General features: G+C 41.9%; 1 protein-coding gene across 1 annotated transcript in view; it reads right to left on the bottom strand.

The window, feature by feature from the left end:
* gnaz (guanine nucleotide binding protein (G protein), alpha z polypeptide) overlaps positions 1 to 21187 on the bottom strand; it is a 38572-nt gene extending 17385 nt beyond the window's left edge. The window contains exons 1-2 of the mRNA XM_022209977.2: positions 20865 to 21187; positions 1860 to 3176 (exon numbers count right to left, since the gene is read on the bottom strand). Of these exons, the coding sequence (XP_022065669.1) occupies positions 1860 to 2582 (723 nt within the window). The 5' untranslated portion in view covers positions 2583 to 3176; positions 20865 to 21187. The remainder of the gene's footprint in view (positions 1 to 1859; positions 3177 to 20864) is intronic.
* Between the last annotated feature and the right edge of the window lie 378 nt (positions 21188 to 21565).

Here is a 21565-nt window from a genome sequence, read left to right as displayed (position 1 = left end):
GATAGTATGAACAACTTGCAACCTTTTACCTAAATTCATAACAAGGAAAACAACTAGGGGTTGTAACAAATAGGATAAATGATCATTTGAAATTGATATTTCTTGAATGTAGTTGTTCTTCATTGTCAGTTTTTTTAAAGGAACATTATGCAGGACTTTCCTTGATGTGTACAGACTAAGAGAAAAAAGTTATTATAGTCAATCACTACTTTGGACCCATTGGACGTATGTGGCACATGTTCTTTTTGCAGGTGGAAAAGTTCATTAATATTCATGAGGAAAGTGCTACCTGAGTGGTGAGTGATTTACGCATGAGGAGAGAACACCACAATGAGCCGAACAATGACAGAGTAGATCATGCCTTCACCGCCCACAGAGAATTTATCTGCTGTCTGTCTGTATTTTCTTACTTTCTTCTTATTTTGCTGTGTTTGGGGTGTTTCTGAGCTGCGACCTTTGTAGCTGTTCTTAACAGCAGGTGAGTCTGAGACATAAGTAGATATGAAAATGGCAGGCACAGCACGACAATAAAAAAAAACCACAAGGTGAAATGCAAAATAGTCAAAGCTTGTTCAAACGGTTGGCTTTTATCTGCTGGCAAGCCACAAAGGAGATTGGAGTGAAGAGTTTTTAGACTTTCTGTTGGACAGATAGGTGCTAGCAGCTAGCTAGCTAACAGTAGCTTGCACTGCAAAGCACACCAAGTCTTAATCTCAGATAATGCAAATGGAACATTGCATCGTCAAACCATTCTCTAGCACTGACAACACAGAGAATGATCTAGCAGCACCACATTATTAATCTGCATGTATATATTTCTTTAAATCAGTTGTTGTAGCTTTTGCAGGCCTATAAACAAGATGGTAGTGATTTGGTGGAATTTTTGAATGTAGGAAGGCAAGGACTTCCATTAAAATGAATAATTTACCACCAAAACAAACTAGCAGGGATGCTTTACTGCATGATCCAAACCTTCATCAAAACTTTAAATTTTCAGCAAGGTAGGTTCCCGGAGGAGAAAGCCATGTGTATTGAGTGGGCAGCCTTGTACCTGCAATGTGTATCTGATGAGTCAGACTAATGCAAATAACTGTAAATTTAAAAAAAAAAAGTAACCTGGAGGTCTGCAGTGCTGAGTTTGAATCACTTTCTATCTAACAGAAGACACGGTGGTTACAGCTGCAGGCCCAAACCAGTGTTTTAGTCTGTCGGCAAAGACTCTGTGCTGTTGACAGGTTTGCAAATGTGTGCATTTATGTTGGTAACTGTAAACTCAAAGCTGCTGTCTGTATACATATTTGCAGGCTGGACATTTGTGCTTTCAGTAGTGGGCCTGCAAGCTAATTACTGTGATGAGCATTTACATATTCAGGTGGTCAGGTACACCATTCATGAGTCAATGCCTGATGTGATGCTGCAGGTGGTACACTGGGACCTGTGTGTCAGGTCAAGAACAGGAGCTATCTGGTCACGTTCAGCTTTGTAAGAGGGACTATGTTTGAATAGTCTATAAACCAACAGTTAACCATTCCTGCATAGTACCACTTCAACAAAACTGCATGCACTAGAATGTCGCTCATTTAAGTATTATCTAACGTCATCGCAGAATGTGTTGTATGTAAGAGATAAATTCTCTATTAATCAATGTTCATGCTCATTTTCTGAGTGGTACTGAGCTTAACAAGAGAGAATATATATATATAGACTTTGCACTAGTTGAACTGATATCTGTCTTCATCCTCAAACTGCTTCGAGTGGCTTCCGCATGCAAGTCTGTATTTGTGTATTAATGTGTACATACTGTATGTTTGTACTCAATGTGAGTGAATAAGTAGCCCTCGAAGACTGAATTTTCTTACCGTCTGGTTGTCCTCGTAGAGTTTGAGGTCGTAGCCACTTAGCTCAACACAGAAAATGATTGCAGTCACGCCCTCGAAACAATGAATCCACTTCTTCCTCTCTGAACGCTGTCCACCCACATCTACCATCTTGAAGGTGAGCTCCTTGAAGGTGAACTTGTTCTCCACAATGCCGGTGGTCATGTCACGGGATCGGAGAATGTCCTCTACAGTAGGGATGTACTCAGGTGCAGAGATGCGGTCCAGGTCATTCAGATAGTAGGCAGTGTTGTCCTCTAAGTGGTATTCATTGGATCGTTGAAAGCACTCCTGGACCCCTGAGTCTGCCCACAGACGTTTCATTACTCCCAGCAACTCTGGAGTGATCTCCCCCTTACTCTCAGCAGGGCCTGTGAGGGCAAAGAGCTGCACGGCATCGTAGGCGCGGTCAGGATTGTGAAAGTCAATCTTTAGGGTGGTGAGGGCACGGATGATTCGGGTGAGAGAGTCGATGGCATTGTACAGGATGAGAGGCTTGTACTCCTTGCAGGCTTCGAGGTTGAAGCCTCCACTGTGGATGATTTTCATCTGCTTGACGATGGTGCTCTTGCCAGAGTTGCTGGTGCCCAACAACAATAGCTTGATCTCACGCCGCTGCCGCTGACTCTCTGAGCGCAGGTGGCGGTCGATTCGCCGTGAGCGCCGCGCTGCTTCCTTCTCCTCCGAGCTCTGACGGCATCCCATGGTCCTCCACCACGTGGTAAGCGCAAAGGAACTCGTGCTGCTGCTTGATGGGAGAGCAATTTATAATGAAGTGGGGACTTAAATGGAGCTGGTGGAAGCGTTGGAGAGGGGTTTTGTGAGTACGAGCTCGCAGGGCGGGAGGCGGACAAAACTTCACGAGAGGCCAATTTAACACTGGACTGGAAAGCCACCTCACAGAGAAGTGACTCAGGAGTATTTCATTCTTTTTGTTCAGGGGCAGTCTGTGAGTTCTGTGTGGGCAGAACCCAGACTTGTGGGATGCCCACACAGCGCCTGGCACTGAGGTTGGACTGCCTGCTGAAGCCAATGGAGCTGGGGTTCATAGCAGGGGCTCCCCCTGAGGAAAAGCTCTGGAGTACGTCAGTAGAGAAACAGTTTGGGCTTGATGCGTGTGAATAGCAAACCCTCCTCGCTCTCCTCCCACATGGCTCTAGTGGTGTGTTGCCCTTGTTTGGCTTCTGCAACCATCCACCTCAGCTGGATATTTAGCCTGTTTGATTTGATCTTCCTTATGAAATCTTTTCTGCTTCTTCTGCAGTGAGATATCTCCCAGACAACTGGTGGCTTCTGAGTCTGCCAACACATAAGACAGAGAAGAGGCATGAAAAACAAGTTCGAGATAAGCAGGAACAGTTATATCACTTTCTGCCCTATCATCAACCTTTGTGTTAAAGAATTAGTTCAACATTTTGGCACATATCAAGGTCTCTCTGAGTGTTACAATGAAATCAACGGCATTCTTATGTCAGTGTATTGCAAATATTGAGCTTGGTTAGCCTTCTTGGAAGCAAGTACTCACTAATGAACATCCATCCATTCTCTATACACCGCTTTATCCTCACTAGGGTCGTGGGGGTGCTGGATCAGTAATAAACATGTATTTTAATAGTCTGGTCAATTAACCGGTGAAAATGATGATGATATGGTTCCAGAACGGTTTCTAAAGACACTCAGACCATTTCAGGATTCAAATGTATTTATAGCGAAAAGCCAATAAATTATAGAAGGGGGTGTAAGGACTAATAGGACACATAGACCTATAATGCACAGTTCACTTGTCTTCTCCACACACTTAGCTAGTCATATTGCGAATGTTGGACCAATTTATTTATTTTTTTTCAGAAAGTTACAGGAAATAGTGAACAAATGCAACTGAAAAGGTGTAGGTGGTAGATGACCTGGCATGCAGATCAGGCAACCCACAAATCCCACTTACATTCAGGGGCACAGATGTGTTTGGTGGATGGGTAAATAACAAATTATCATTTTGCACCTGAAGAGATTAAACAAAGACAGCATGATGCATCAGTTAGCGGGCTTTGGAGACGCTGGTGGGTGTTTATCTGAACTCTGGCAAGAGCAAGGCTAGCAGTTTGCCACTGTTCTCTGTCTTTATAGCTGTTTTCACATAAGAGATACAGTAACATTCTTGGCTTCATCAATCATCAATCTGTCATACGTCACCTATTTTTTAATAGTTCCTTACAGCTTTATTGGGACACGTCCATGACAGTGACGCAGAGAGCCACGGTATGAAAGTAACATTGACCATTTGTGCAAGAACAGATCATCATCAAGTGAAATACAACACATGAGGTCAGACTTTTCAAGACATTTTAGCTCTTTTCATCAAGACTCCAGCAAAACAAGTCTTCATTGCGGTTACACTTGAAGCTAACATTAGGATTAGGGCCCACCTTTTCCATTGACACTTCCTAGACTATCACCTCTCCTTCTATACCCAACAGCACCCTGCATCAGTACGCAGCTATCTTGTGCGTGTCAGATATGTGCCACGCTGAAAGAGATAGGGAAATGTTACAAGGTCTGACCTGCTAAGATTGCGACCTTTGCAAACAGGTGACCAAGGTGAAGCCGACACAGTCAGATTAATGGCAAGGAGTACGTGTCTGAAAGTGGCTCGTGCTAAGCTAGGTTAATTGCATCCCGGCTCTAATTCCACACTGAACACACACAGATGTGGCAGTGATATAAATCTTCTCATCTCACTCTTGGAAAGAAAACAAATTAACCGATCTATTAGAGAGGAAGCAAAAAAAATTAAATGCGATACTGTGTTCATCAAACAGGAAGCGACAAATGAGGCAGTGAAAGCACACACAGTCACACTAACATGCACACTTCCCATTCAACCATGTTATCCATATTCTGTGTACATTTCCACTTCGGGTTTCTCCTCCTAAAAGTCACACACAGCAGCTCTCTCCGTCTGCAGTCCTGTGTTACCATAGACTCTGAGCCAAAGTAGATGTTAGCTAACCACGCCTACCCATTTAACACCACCACACACAGACTCATTATATACACAATCAAGGTCAAACATACGGTTAGAAACAGGCGGGGAAAAGAAAACAGAGCCACTGTTTGAAAGGAAAGTGATGCAGTATAAACAAGATGAATGCAATTCCATGCGACCAATAGCATCTTCTTCATCCGTTCACCGTACAACCAGGCACCTCTGTCTGCTCCACTTTTTGCTCTGTCGTCCGCTGCTGTTCTGCAAAATTGCTTTTTTCTCTCTCTCTCGCTCTTTTTTTTTTTTACTATCACAGTGGAAAATAACAGGCTCAAGCCAGCAGGTGCCTCTCATGCTTTCATGCCTCTGTAAAGCTCCCTCTGCTTGCCCAGACATCTGTGCTGTTATCCTTTAAATTCTGCATTGTGATCAGAAGATGAATACAAATATTTCCGGGAATTGCTTGTTCTCTTTCTGCCTCTGCTTGAACATCATTTTTTATTCGAAGCTTACTTGCATGCATTAAAATACAATTCTGCCTTATAGTGTGTGAGAAATTTGAAGGAGAAACATTCGATTCTGTGATAGAAAGATGCACACTGAAACAGGCTATATGCTATTGGCTGAGCAGCGAATGTGAAATCATACTGTGGCCTAGTTTGGTTGGCGAAACTATGCTCTGCAGACCTGTCAGATGCAGAGAGAGAGCCAGCGAGAGAGCATTTTCTCAGAGTACAGCAAGTGAGGTCCACTCTTCAAAAGACTGTGAGGACAAACAGAGCAGAACAAAGCCATAACAAAGCATCACAACACATACAGAGTGGAGAGCATTGTTTCCTGGCTGCAGGCACCTGACTACCCTCTCAAAATGGCATAGCCAGCCAAACCGGTTAATGCACATCACTGATTCTGAGAGCCTATGAAACATATTAAAGCTGCGTGCGAAGTCATTTCAATTTGCCATTTCAGAAATATGCAGCACATGCACTTCTGCACTTTTTGAAGTTATACCACTCGCTTGGTAATTGCCATGAAAGTGGTACGCTGGCAGGGCAAATTCAGTGTATGTTATTATCACATTAAATCCATATAAATAATGTTGCGTGCTTTTATGCTGCATAAAGAAGAACATGGCCTGTTTCTTACCTACACCGTCATAAGTGGAGCACAACACAGCGGGGATGAAATGAGTGGAACTTTGAAAATTTGAACGTAAAGTAAACAAAAATTAATTAAGAAAGTGCCTGCGGGATGAAAACATGTTTACTCGTTGTAACAAATTACATAGTCTGACTTTAGGTTGAAATGGCTCCTCATGCAAGTAGCTGCAAACAACAAACTGTCCAAGAAAATGTGTCTTCATGGCAGGACTAAACGTAATGCCCGCAGTGTCATCATACAGAATACATTTTAGGTTCTGGTAGTTTTCATTTGTCCTTATATACAGTCTCGTGCAAAGTTTTTTGTTTTTTTTACAAAGTTTTAGATGCTTATCCATCTAGCAAAGCCTAATTGGCCCCTGATTCATTCTGCAGGACTATAGCAACCCTAAACCTACAGCCAACAGATGGTGTGGCCTCCACAGACCACAGAGCCAAGGATTAACGAGTAAAAACCTGCGGGACTGAAAAATGAAGCCAATGCCAAAGTTGCAAAAGCTGCAGTTCCTCGAAAGGCCACTTGAGGCTGGCTCCAAAAATGAGCCAATCCCCATAGACCTCCATTCTACAGTTGACAGCAGAACGAAACAAATTTACATCCCAGAACAGAAATGTATGAATAAAAACTTGCACAATTAATTTTCCTGACAATTGCACAGTTGAGATTTTTTTGTATAACCCACCAATTTAAAATGCATTAGGGCTTAAAGTCAGGCATAATTAAAGGTGTGGCTGCTTTTAGTGACAGATTAGAGCCGTCAAATGGCAGTTCCTGGCTCAGAAATGTTGACATTGCTCCACGTCTTTGCTTGTTTTTGGATTAGTCTGAAGGTGTGCAGATACTGTAATAATGGTGACAGTCAGAGCCACAAAATTGCTATAGGTGGTGTCATGAAGAATGTGTTCGTTTTCAAACACTGTCTATGTGGATGACATGAAGACATACGCAACTGAGAGGGAACCCAAATCTACCGAAGAACTGTGTCAAAGTCTTAAAACCCACCTGCCAAGTATCTTGAAAGAGTGAACTGAAAGCGCTAACTGTGTTTCAAACTGGCCTTTAGGATGGTCACCACAATTACTGAGTCAGTTTTTATGTTTAATTCATTTTGTACAAAGCAAATTAATAAACAGAAACTCTTCATATCATTATATTTCGAAAGCATTCTTTCTTGCACCAAAAATCCCAACATTGGAGCAGCTTCTTCCCTGAGGTCATATCCCTCATGAACAATAAACCAGAAAATTAAGGACTCATGCCACTACCAGTGCAATATCCAATACATGTACAGCATTCAACCTCATGTGCAATATTGTAATTTAAAAAATAGACCCTCCAGAAAAACGCGATTATGCGATCGCATGAATTCCCGCATTAATCACCAAAATGCCGCTGATTATGTGGGGGTCAATTATTTCCCAAAAGGCCGCATAATCCCCGCAAAACAGCGCATAATTCCCGCAAGAATTTCACATTTCCATGAAAAAAAAGAGAAATATGCGGGTCCCGCTTGATTTCACAATTTCCGCATAAAATGAGAAAACTATAACCAATATAAATGGAGTTGTGAGTTTTAATGTGACGCCTGGCCTGACGTCATCAGTTCATTCACACACACACTAGAAGCACGAGCTGATGCGGAGCACGGCGCCAGTGTTGCCAACTTAGCGACTTTCTCGCTAAATCTAGCGACTTTCCAAAGCGTCCTAGCAACTTTTTTTTGTCAAAAGCGACTAGCCACAAATCTAGCGACTTTTTCTGCCATTTTGGAGACTGACAGGAAAATTCGGATCATTCTGCAGTTACTGTTTTCAACGAGCAGCAGGTGCTGCTGTGAGCTTCTCCCCCTCCCAAAGCACAGGCTGTCAGTCCAGTAACCCCACAGCAGTTCCAGTGTCTAATTAGAGGACACATCCCTCCGCGGCCAGACGGCAGATGAATCGCGCATATTTTTGCGTATTTCACAACTATTCGCATACTTTGCAACTTTCTGCAATTTCCCCGCATAAAATGTCATAAAACCCCGCATATTTATTCGCATAATCAAGGATTTTAGCCCGCATTTTTCTGGAGGGTCTAAAAATAATATTCTAATTTACTACCCTGGTTTAAACAAATCTATGTCTTACTTTTATGTAGCACTTCTTAAACTTCTTATACTTGTAGCATTTCTTATTTAAAATACTACTTTACTGTCTGTTGTTGTTGCGAGGTACTGCTCTCCATATATCAAAGTCAAATTCCTTGTGTGGACTCACTTGGCAATAAAGGTTTTTTCTGATTCAGATTCTGCATTTCTTTTTGCCACCTGACACTTTTGCACTGTCCATCAGACTATCTTCCAAAAAAGGAGTGTTACGAGGACAGCCAGTGAGTAGTGGCAGAGTGATGAGTGAAGGCAGAGCCACAGGGGCCACGCAGAGAGGCTAACATCTCGATGCATCATGAGGGCCGAGGAAATTTGATAGCCGACATGAGACCGAGCCCGGTCGCTCTCCAGCCTTTTCCTCCACACCTCCTGCTGCACACGGCCCATCAGCTCCCCCGCCTTCACCGCTCTCCCCGGTGCTTACCTCCTATTATTAATTCACCATGCTGCAAATAATTACAATCGCATCCTTTATTAGAGGCGAGCACATGTCATGTCGCCACACTGTGCGTCTGCTGTGTAGCCTCCTCTGCTGTCCTCTTGAGGTTGTTTAGTCTGCAAAAATGGTATTAAAATTAGGGTCAATCACATCAGATTGATTTTAATCCATTAGAGGCTGAAATTTGTTGCTCAGACACTAAAACTGTTAAAAGGAAAAATGCAGTCTGCAGTCAGCCGTGCTGGTTTGGGTAGAATTTGAGGGCGTATATGTAGAATTCCTCACATGGGAGTGGGGATGTTTAAATAGCCTTATCTAGATTTCTAGGAACTTAACACCTGAGATAAAAAAAAGCCCAATGTTCAGGTGTCAAAATCAACTTCCACTGAAGAAATTTAAACAAAATGAAATTATACCACCGATTATGTGGAAGAATGGACTAAAATGCAGGTAGTGGATTGGCCCAGTGCTGCGATGTGTAATGATGAGATTCACAGATGCAGGAGATCATTGTTCCAGAGAGACAGAGGAGCAGAAAACCTATTATTTTTATGAATGGAAAGCAAAACTGTGCTTTGTCAAAAGAAAGGTGAAAGGCATAGGTGTGCTTTTAGTCATCTTGTAATGGTTTATGAATGAGGTGTGCAGGTGTGTGTGTCGGCAGCGCGATCAACAGGCTTGCATTTCACGACGGATCGGATGAGGAGTTGACGTGCCACGGACGGGCACCAGGAACAATGCTGCCCTTCCTTCACAGCAGTTCTGTGTCTAACGGCGACCGGCAGGCAATCATGTTCCCCATTTGTGAGCCACTTAACCGGTACCCATTTGCATGAAAACTAACTATGACAAGCAAAATAGCCCATTCATCACAGCTGAGCAGGCCAAGGACTTCTGAGCAGCAACCTGGGGACTGGCACCTGTGTTGGGAAAGCGCCTGAGAAATGCTGGCACAGTCGGTGTTCTCACGGAGATCACACGGAATGGCGCATGTACTGTTGTCCTCATTTACAGGCACCAACAAAATATTGTTTCTGTCTGAAAAAAAAAATCCAAAAATTCAGCAAAAAAATGCCCTAAAATTGTGAAGAGTGGCATAACCTTTTAATTCCTTAAACGTTTCCCTTAAAAATTTGATTAAAAAAAATCCCCCAAATTTGGCGAGAAAATTCTTGTATTTTCAAAAAATGAGGAAAAATCTTCCCAAAAAATGAGTAAAAATATCTAAAGTGTTTACAGGTGGATCAGTAAAACTTCTAATATTTCTTGAGAACACTGACAAAAAAGAAAAAAATCAACGAAAATCCAGCAAAATTTGCTGGATTTTGCTTGATTCCTTTTTGTCAATGTTCTTAAGAAACATTCTAAACATTTTTTTTCCATAAAGAAATGCTCAAAAATTTCCCAAAAATGTTGAAAATGTGGACATCAGAAGTTTCACTGTGAAAATACTCCCCCCTCCCCCCCACACATGTTCAAACTTTAAAACGGTTCAATTTTAACCCGCAGGACAACAAGAGGGTTAATAAATCTGTGGTGATATAAGCAAATGTGATTTTTTTTTAATGTACATACTCCAGTGGTTAGCAGGTCTACTGAAGCCTCATCCAAGCTTTTTCACGGCACACCACATATTGTGCCATAAACATTAAATTAATACCAATAAAAAATAAACTCCCTCTTACTGATGAAGGTCCGTGATTGATTGCCTCCAGCAAGCTAACATACATAGAAAAAACAACATCTCACATACCTTACGGTGCTGATGCTTTCTCATCCAAATGCAGCTGTTTCAGCTGCTAAAAGCTTGTCTCATGCTCCTGCCCAGCTTTCCCCTGGCAGCTGCACCAGAAGAGCTTACTGAAACCCTCACGACTGTGTGGTCACTACCCACACCCACTGTCTTACTGGAATCTGGCAGAGTGATTTTTGCAATAATATCCGAAACCCCAGGAGTGAAACAGTAGCTAATCCCTCGATCTGTAGTAAGTCCCGCTATTGTGTCAAGATTAAGCTGCGAGAGCGAAACAGTGATCAAACCCTCGGGCCACGTCGGGTGTTTATGAGCTCTGTGGCGGCTGTCAGGAGCAACTCATTTTTCAGTTCTACATTTTCAGAACTGCGTAAAAGCTCCACTTCTCTGGGTGGAAATACAAAAAGTGATGCTATAGAGCGAGAAGTACTTAGAAATAAGCAGATAAAATCAGACAAGGCCTCTGAGGCTCTGAAGAAAAAGATTGCCTAATATAGATTCATATGCTGTCACACAAGCAGTGGAAACCTGAGAGTACAGACAAACATTCCACAGATACTGTTGTATTCAACCAGCAAAAGTCATAGCTGGTGAAAAGAGAGGTGGCAGTTTTACAGAAATCAAAAAATAGTAGTTGACCAACAGGTGGGTTAATATATAATTGCGGGACTTTTTGTATCATAGTTCACATTTTTGCTGTGTTCAGGCCTAAAATCAACATGGCCGCCTATAACCAAACACCACATGGTATTTTTACATAAAGATTCTTCCAAATATTATAGATACAATTGAGTAAAATTTAAATTGAAAGTTTTTTTTATGAAGATATTGTAGTAAACCTGTTGACATGCCATAAATCCACACTTGACTCACACACTACTTTATATTAAATAAGTCAGAAAGCCTTGGAGTCTTGCCAGTCTTTTCTTCAGGAGGAAATGACATCATGTGGAGCAGGTCATGTGATCTGGAATTAACACACTTCTTGGAGAGGTGTTTTTGTAATGAGGAACTTAGTGGAAAGTGATAGAATTTGTTATTGGCAAAAAAGAAATATCTGTCATGATTATCTCAACTTAATAAAAAGTGATTGTTTCCATAATAAGTAATTGTAGAATTTGTAAAGACATGATCATAATGAACATTAAAAACCTTAGGTTTTTTTTTTTTACTTTTAATGAAAATGTATGCAAGATATGTCCTGTGGACTTCAAAAGTCCCTCAATTATACACTGACACAGGTCATGATTTCACTGATTTGAACTGAAAGGAGAAAAAACTGAATACATCGAAAGCTGTCATTCTCAAATGAAGGCATATATAACAGAAAATCTGGTAAACGGATGTTGTGGCTAAATAATCCTCTTTCAGATAAACATGGTTGTTGGCAGCTTTTCCGCACAGTGCAGCAATTTGAAAAGTGAAGGGCGGGTTGAGGCCTCAAACTGAAATGTCACAACTGTTTGAGTGAAATGCAATAAAATAATTTCTTTAGTGGAGTGAGTGAAGATGACAGAGGCTGTTGACCCCGTAGGTGGAGGTCAGGGTGACATATGCAGGTCTGTGTTGATGTTACTGAGGCAGAGCGAAGCATCACAGCTACACACCTGCTGAACGTTCAGAGAAGTTTCCACAGACGTTAGCATTTCTTTGACGGACTGATGAATTTCAACTCTGCTAGAGACAATGTTGATACTGAAAACACTTTATCAGAATATCATCTGGAGCTGCAGAAACAGCAAACAAAACCAGGGCACACGCTTCAAAAGCAAGCTGAAGTTTCATTACAGTGTGTCACCTATAAAGAGACACAAATTGATGTTTTTATAAGGGTGTATTAAATTATATTGACATATTTAAGCACTGCTGGGTTGCTCAGTGACAAATTGTAGTCCTGACGTTTCAGATTTTTGATTATTTAATCAGGAGCAGACATGTTCTAGCTGATTCTGCCTTTTATTAAAACACTCTAACCCTAAATATTCCATTTTCAGCACAAACAAGCATTTTATTTGGAACAAATCTTACAAATCAACTGTTTAAATTGAAGGCATGAGGTTTCACTCTTTGCAGTATTATGCTAAACACTCTGGAGCACAACATCCTTGTGGTTGATGGATGACACATGACTCAAATCAAGTCTCTCAAGCTCAAACTCGCTGCTACTAATATATGAGAAACACTATAGAAAGCAACATTGTCATAGGAACAACACAAAACAATTTACCTATAAACTGACCAGCACCCATCTGACACACTGTCAACACAACTAAACTTGACACAGAAAAGGTTTACTTCAACGTTTATTATACAGTGTTTCATGTTGGATTATATTACAAAGCAATTCTTCAGTGTTTCTTAATCTGCTGTTATGGCAGCAATGTTTACCAGTTCGTGTAAGTTTTACTACTTAGAAGCGAGACACAATTCAATCATTTTATAATGGCTGCATAAAACATACTGAAAAATATTCAAATATTCATAAAGTGAACTTGAGAGGTCTAATATTTTCCATACAGTTTGTATCCAGGATGTTTGATCAAAGACCGAACAAAGAATATTGATTTTCTTGTCATCAAACTTTAAACTCAGGGTTGGAGCTTAGAGCGTAAAATAGGAAGACGATATTGACTTTAGCCTTGTGAAAGCAATATTTTACAGACAGCTCTTCTGACAAATTTGCATGACATAAGTACACAAAGTTACATAACTGCATGTTATTTTTTCTTTTGTGTACGTTATTTAATCAAACCGTCTTGTTTGTGTGCTCTCATTCATTCCGACTGCTTTCTGTTTAGATGTGCTGCTGAAGAGCCGAGCTGAGAGAAGTCTTAAATCAGTCCTGCTGGATCTACTGGAAGCAGCGCTGGAGACGTTACCAGTCTGGGAAGGTTTCCAGAATTCATGCATCTAGCTGCTAATGTACAGTCCGATTTTCTGATAAGAGGGAATTGGTTACTTTGGTGATAATGATCTTAATCTTCCAAAATCCTTTAGCCACCCTGAATGTGGGAAGCCACACATAAATAAGTTTAAAAAAGACTGCTGTCCTTTCCAGCTTTCCTGATAATCTCTTTTGCCATACCATATTTACTGTGTGACTAGATGCTGCTTCTAATGAGTGAAACTGAGATTGACTGGGATTGATAGTTGATTCTTCATACCCTAACAAGAATTGATTCATGTGTAATGTGAACCTGTAAATGCAAGGCAAAAAAATGCAATTTAATGAACAAGATGGTGAATATGCATGTAAACTATATAGGTGGGTGATCTACAGGGCACTGGATTGAATAGTTTTTTGTGTAAAATCCATAAAATGGATATACTGCAGCTATAAAACTATAGAACGTGGGGCAAAAAAAGCAGACGGTCAGTTTAATGCTTGGAGCTGTACTATGATGGATCAATGTCACCCCAATGCCACTAGCTCACACAGATCCTGTAGATAATGCTGCATCATGGGATGCTTCTGGAAAAATATACTGGAGGTCTTGTTGCTACTAATAACCCAAACGCATGCTTTGCTGCACAGTGGAACTGAATAAATGAAGTATTCCAACCTACAAGGCCTGCCTCTGTGATGAGTCAGAGGTCTGTGGCGCTCGACGTCAGAATCATATGAGATGTAGGTCGCAGGCGGCAGAGATCTTCTGCTCCATTCAACAGTTTGCATCATTTTACATTTCAAATTTGATCCTAAAAGCGCTGCGTCTGGATTAGCCCTCATTTCCCCCATAATAATAATCCAGTTCATATTTCAACACAAAATTCCATCTTCTTCTCGTTTGTCATCGGTTCGGGCGAATAGATTGGATTACAGTGAAAACTGAACAAGCGCGAGGCCTTGTCATTCAGGCTGAGCAAAGATAGCTAGTTAACTGCATTTATGCAGCGAAGACGCATTTGAATGGGCTGTCAAAGACTCAAGAATCAGCTTGTCGGCAACTGTGTGCCTGAGATTTCTCCACAAGGCAGCTCCTGAGGGGAGGTGTCTGAGAGCTTCTAATGGCCGCACAGTTGCTCCAGAATCATGTGTCGAGAGACCGTCCGTCTGGGTGGGGAGGTGGTAGAGTGGACTGCAAATCTCCCAGATCAGTTCTGTAATTAAACATACTTAAACTTTAACTGTTCCAGATCTAAAACATGCATGAAAGCATGTCACATTTGCTTTTTTCCACCGATATGAATCTACTTATTCATTATGAATAATTATGTTCAGGCTGAATCACACATAAGCTCATCAGCTATAATTATTGTATAGTTATTGTAAACTCCTAATTCGGCTCTCACAACTGTTTGTTCAACATTTCGTGTTACTACTTCTCCGACATGCCGTCCTGAATGCGGGCTTCAGAGAAAGATGCCTGTATACTGTACACATGTGAGGACACTACTCATTCATTAGGGGAAACAATGATGGGCAGTGTTCTCCTCTCGACTCCTCCAAAACAGAGGGCTGTTTACAGGGCGGGGACGGGGGTGAGGACCCTGTATGCTAGATGCTTTTTCTTGATAATGCTCTGTTTAACGTTCCTGATCTCAGCGGCTGTGTTCCCCCTTCTCCGATCCAGCGGGTCACACTGAGTCACAAGGCCAGCCAGCGATGACAATGGCATGTTTGTGCACAGGCTGAACTATGGGTAGGCTGTCTGATGTGAAGGGATAAGATGGCACAAGGTGGACACTAGAGTCCCGTGTGCGTGCAATATAGACTGTATATAAAGATGGACGTAGCATCTGGCTCCAAAATTGAAGCCCACCCGGAAGTGTCAAAAACTTGCAATATCACGCCGTCTGCTCGGGTTGGCTCCAAAAAGCTTTTGCTCCATAGACCCCAATTCATTTTTGGAAAAAATAAAATTTGATAGACTGATGTTCTACAGCTCAGGATTTTTTTCCCGTTAGTTTTCATGGTCAAAATGAGAGATCAGGTGGCCGATCTTAAAATAAATCAATACTGAATTTTAAATAAATTGTTAAAGTTGGCGGAGCCAGGGGGCGTGGCTATACTTGATTGAGAGTCCCATTGACTGGTCCTGCCCCTAGTTGCTCTCCGGTCCAGCCTGTTTGATGACGCTTTTTACGTCACTGGCTCCAAAAAATCCAAAATGGTGACCAGGAAATAGCAAAATCCGGGCTTCATTTTCTCGGTGTTGAAACCAACGGGTGACGTCACGGTTAGTTTACGCCTGGCGTGCACAAGCAAATGTGAGAACACACGTGAGCCTTTGGAATATGTCATAAATTCACTGCCGGTTTATGGTTAAGGGAAGGTGCAATTCTTTCACGATAAGTAAATTCGAACATCTCAGGTTTGTGCTACAAACATTTTAATCTACATTCAAACACTCACCCCTGCACAATATTCATTTGGGTCATGACTGATAAGATAAACGCTTACTGCAACAGAAGGAAACTGTGGGTAACAGACACTTTCAGGCTTCTACAACCCACAGACATTATCTGCACTTGGTGATTTGATAACTGGAACAGGAAAAGCTAAAATATCTGCAGCACATGCAACAATATAAGCCTCGTCAATCCACCCAACGAGCCTCTGTAAAACAACTGCTGTGAGGACAGTGTTAAGTGGAAAAGCTACTAAATCACAAATTATTAGGAGTAAAATATCACATGTTGAAATGAGGCGGATATTCCTGCGAATGATGAAGTGATCGCGCAGAAGGGCCAAAGCTGTTCCTGAATTAAATTATATTTTAATCCAGTTGTGCTGCCAAAACCGCTAACAGACAACAGCACAAGTGAGGCTTAAATAGGTTTATTTCGAGGACGAGTCGAAGCAGGAGACGTGAGAAAATGTCACCTGTTGTACAACACCGGAGTCACATTATTTATTGTAGAAACTTCACTGTAAAAGCAGGAAGGAGGGATGCCAGTGGAGTGTGGAGGTCACTGACTGACACCAACAGCCTGTCGCCATTTTCAGGTGGGAACACAGACCTGCATGCCCTCATCTAGACAAGGTAATAGTTCTGCTGTAAACTTTAATCCTCGTGTTGTCCTGTGGGTCAAAATTGACCCCTTTTAAAGATTAAAAATGTGGAATATATATATATATATATATATATTCACAGTGAAGACTTACACATTTTCAACATTTTTGGTAATTTTTGAACATTTTCTTGGTGGAAAAAAAGAAGTGTTAAAAAATGCTTCTTTAAGAACAATCACCAAAAAAAAAAAATCAACTGAATAAACTGATTTTTTTGTGATTGTTATTAAAGAAAATATTAAAACTTTTACTGATAAATATGGAATCCTTTAGATATTTTTATTTTATTTTAATTCATTTTTTGAAAATATTTACAATTTTTTTTAATTTCTTGCAAAACTTGGGAATTTTTTCCTGAAAAATAAAACTTTTAAAGGAAACTTTTAAGGAATTTTCTTCCTGAAGATTTTGCAAATTTTTATACATTTGGAGAATTTTTTTGATGAATTTTTGGATTTTTTTTCAGACAAGGGAACAATATTTTTTGGTGTCCATAAATGAGGACAACAGAAGGGTTAAGAAACATGTATCAAGATACTGCAATTGCACGTGTGTGTTTTCACAGTGATGACTTCCACACTTTCAACATTTTTGGTAAATTTTTGAACATTTTCTTGGTGGTAAAAAAAGTGTTAAAAATGTTTCTTTAAGAATAACAAAAAAAAAAATCAACCAAAATCCAGCGAAATTCACAGGATTTTGGTTGATTTTTTTGTGAATGCTCTTAAAGAAAATACTACAACTTTTACTGATACATATGGAATCACTTTAGTTTTTTTTTCTGGAAGATTTTTATTCATTTTTTGAAAATATTTTAAAAAAAATTAAATTTTATTTCTTGCCAAACTTGGGGATTTTTTTCCTGAAAAATAAAACTTTTAAGGAATTTTCTTTAAGATTTTGCAAATTTTTATAATTTTTTTTAGACAAGAAAGCAATATTTTTTGGTGCCCGCAAATGAGGACAACAGGAGGGTTAAGAAACCTGTATCGAGACACTGCAATTGCACATGCATGTGTATTTAATATGCAAATGCACACACGCCTTTAATTTGTCTCAGCACAGACCTTCATCCTTCACCACCGGGTATAAACCACAGCTCTCCCTCATCGTCCCCCTCCCTCCCTCCCTCCCTCCCTCCCCACCACCCCCTTGTTGTCATATGACCACTGTTATGTGTGTGCAATGGAACACAAAGTTGCTCTGTTAGTCCCCTCTGCTCTGCCCTCTCATCACTCAGATTTGAGTGCTGGAAGTAAGGCCCTCTCACTCGCCGGCCTCAGGAAAACAGACAGGCCCCTGTATGCGACTAGCAGCAACGATTAGAAAAGGAGGGCAAAGAGAGAGAGAGAGAGAGAGAGGGATGAATTTAGCTGATGTTATTTTATGTAACACTAAAAGATAACCTAATCCTTATTCATTCACGGGGCTTTTGTTCGATTCAGCTGACAGCCTTTTTCCTCGCCGATGCTTCACTGTTAAGTAATTTATTAGTCCTCTCTACATCAGCACCTGCCGAAAGAGAAATGGCTGCCAAAACGTGTCCTACAGCTGTCTGTGTGTGGATGACACTCAGGTCCCAGCTACCTGGCCGGGATTAAAGACCCACAACAAACACAAGTGCTGAGCCAGCTGAATCAGAGCAGCACCCCGTCTCAACATGCGGAGTGACAAAGCAGCTGAGACGCATGAACCTCAGGGACACGTCTTCCCCTTCTGTGGCTTTACGGGATATTTATCTTTGCTCTGCACGGTGTTAAAGATCAGTTTCCATGTTAAGCCTCACAGCTGCTAAAACAAATGTATAGGAGCTACGTGATAATTCTGCTTGGTCCCTCTCCAGGAAATAAATGACACCTCAGATTAATCATTTTATTAAGTAGGCTGCTGAGGGAACTACGCTTGGCTCCCCTGGTACTTAACTGTAATAGAGCTGAGTTTAATTGTCCAAGCTGGTGGTGTGCTCACCTACAAGGTTAAAAATGGCTGAAAGTGCACCGGACGGTGACATTGGCCTCCTCGGTGCACAAGCTGCCACCTCAACAGCCGCTGTCGCTTTAAAGCCGAGTGCGTCCCTGCTGTCCCCTGCCATTATGTCACCCGGTGGAATGGATGTAGCAAGTAACAAAAGAGGTGGAAGGAGGTCAACTCAGCACGGGGTTCGCCACACTATTGCTCTGTTTTTTATTTGCATACATGCCACTCGAGTTGCAACATGCATGTATAGCAGTGTTTTAACAAAAACAACAACAACGAGCTGTTAGAAGAGGCTTAACTTATGTGACGTGTATTCAGCTCATTTAGGATTCTTGCATCCTGAGGTTTGTGTGTTTGTCTGAACAAGGCTACTTAATCAAAATCAGAGCATTTCGGTTTGTTCCGACGTTAAGTTCAAACAGTCCAAGTAAGGGCATGATGACATTTTTCATTGTGTGTGTGTTTGCATCTGAAACTTAGCCCATTATGTAAGTGTGTGATTAACCTTTATATTTCACACTGGAACTTGTCGTCCATCATTTTAAAGCCAAGGTCATCAGTGACCTCTGACCATTTTTCCCCCCCCAACACGCTGCAGAGAGAAACAGAAGATTTTTACAGCTGATATGGAAAAGATGAACTCATTGTTAGTGCAGCTCGCAGGGTTCATTAGAGCTTCTGTACTACAGTGAATGTGACCTTGTTTTGTCTTCCTGATGGTCACCAACCTGTCACTGAGGCAGAAGTGGGATATACTGAGAGGAGAACCAGATCTCTGCTGGACAAGGACACTGACTTGTGGTTGCAATACATAGACGGGGGAAGTGTTGCCTGCAAAATATTGTTCGCATGCAAAACATTTTTTGTTGTGCACCCACTTCTGATTGTAGCTGCGATGTTACAGCCCACTGTTTCTCCTTCTGACTGGTGTAGCAACAACATGACAAGCAGATTTTGGTTTCCATCTTAAATCAAAACTCAGAACCCTTGAAGCCTTAATTAAACCAATATTGCAGATTAATATGCTTAGCTTTACAGTCTCTTCAGTAAACTCCTGCTCAGAAAATAATCATAGTGTTTAAATTCAACTTGCAGCTGCCCAGAAGGCTCATTCCAAATGGTTAGCATAACACTACGACTATTTCTATCCACTTTGTTCTTTTTTTTCGCCACAAACTCCAACCAGGCAACACTACAAAGGGTTCAGCAAAGGTATGAGTGTAACATTTCTGATACAAGGAAGAAAGGCGTGGTGGAATTTCCACCATCTTTGCCTTGATTCACAGATGTCTCAGGGCCTCACGGACAGATCCAGCATTCTTTCTGTGTCACATGCTCGAGAAAAAGCGCCGTCTTATTTTCTACCACCGTGAAATTACCACGGTCTTCCCTTCCTTTCCCACTCCCCCCTACCATCCGTCCATCCATCCAATCTGTTCCAAATCTTCTCTTGCCTTCTTTCTCTCTCTCTTGCTCTGTGCTGCATCAACCTCCGCCCCTCTGCCCCATCTGCCTCCCTACTGTTAAACCCCCCAGCCCCTCAACCCCTCCCCGAGCTGGTTCGCTCCTTCTCCCTCTCTCAGGCATGTAACACAAACACACATACGGTATACTCAAATACACATGCTCTCCTGATGCTACAGCTCCCCCCTCCTCCTTCCCATTGAAAAAAATAAAAACTACGGTGGTGCTCGGTTGAAAACATGAACGACTGTTGAGACAGAAAATGTCACAAATCATCCGGTTCTGCCTGCTGAGTAATGACCACGCTCTGCTCTCTCCCTCCTTCCCATCGCTGGGATTTCTGTTCAGCAGACACAAACAGCTGGACGCAAATACGCCGAATGAATCCAAGTTCAAGTGCGAGATTATTAATTGATGTAAATTCACCCTGTAGAGCAGTCGGCGCTCCGGCTCCACTGGCCAATCTTTCAACGTCCCTGTGCCACTGTTGGGCCACAATTTGCCTGCTCGTCCCCGCGCCTGCAGAGCCGAGCTCCACGGGATCCGTACACCTCCCACTGCACATTCACATTCAATGTCTTGTATAGCCAGTTGTAAGCACTGAGCACCTGATCATGTGTGATGGCGGCTTTACTCTCTCATTTCCCCCTCTTTCTGTTACAGTCGTGGCCTGGACAGAGCACAGAGACGTTCCCACAAGCCCATCACTGATGCATCCTCCACTTGTCCTACATACGGTAATTATATGAACTAAGCGCCACGTTCACGTAAAAAGCATTCTATAAGCATCGAGGATGCTCTGGGGAGATGAGTCAAATTGCAAGCATAAGATAGCAGCGTCCGTTGGCACAGAGATAACAGGGTGGAGGAGGGGACTGGACAGGCTGCCTGCCTTGGTGCCATCTCTGAACATCACCTTCCCTGTTTTATCAGTCGCCTTTCACAGAATGAATCAGTGAAATATCAGTTTTCAGGCTTAAAGCTGGCCATCTTAAAAAAAAAGGAGAAGAACAAGCAAAAGCTGTGTGAGAGTAGTCAAGCTTACCGTGTTCACAAGCCAGCATCCATTTACAAAGGATACTGCAGACAAGCCCTTGCAGGGAGAGAAAGGCTGTGTGCAATCCACCTTTAATCCTGCTGCTCCATCTTCATATCTTCCTTCATGTTCACAGGGTCACACACCACACACACTCACACCTCTGTCTCTGTGTGTGTGTGTGTTTCAGCTCCCCTCTTTCTCTTGTCTTATTAGCGTCTGTGTTCTATATCCTCTGTTTGCTCCAAGGCAGTTGAGACACTGCAGCGATGGGGGTGGAGGGTGTGTATATATGTGTGCGTGTGTTTGAGTGTGTCAGAGACAGAGGCAGAGAGAGGGAGTGCAAGGCAGAAATGGAGGGAGGAGTCAGCAGGGATAGAGAGAGAGAGAGAGAGAGAGAGAGAAGGGGGAAATGGTCAGGATTAAATCATGAAAGTAACAGAGGGAGAGAGAGAGAGAGAGAAAGGGGAAAAACAGACTTTGATGGGGTAGCTACAGCATCCACTGCGTCTTTATTTCATGCTATAAAATATACATTGCTCATTAAGGAATCTGAGCTGTGCTGGTGAGAATGGAGGCAACACAGCGAGTGGCTCCTCGAGGTATTATATGCTTAATGACAGGCCAGCAGCAGGATTGGTTGTGATTTCATTGATGACTGAAAAACATACAAGATAGGGAGAGAGGGAGGAGGAGGAGGAGACCGGACA

The sequence above is a fragment of the Acanthochromis polyacanthus genome, chromosome 18 (assembly GCF_021347895.1).
Source record: "Acanthochromis polyacanthus isolate Apoly-LR-REF ecotype Palm Island chromosome 18, KAUST_Apoly_ChrSc, whole genome shotgun sequence".
Classification (NCBI taxonomy): domain Eukaryota; kingdom Metazoa; phylum Chordata; class Actinopteri; family Pomacentridae; genus Acanthochromis; species Acanthochromis polyacanthus.
Note: the sequence above shows the minus strand (reverse complement) of the source record. Positions and strands in the feature narration are given on the sequence as shown.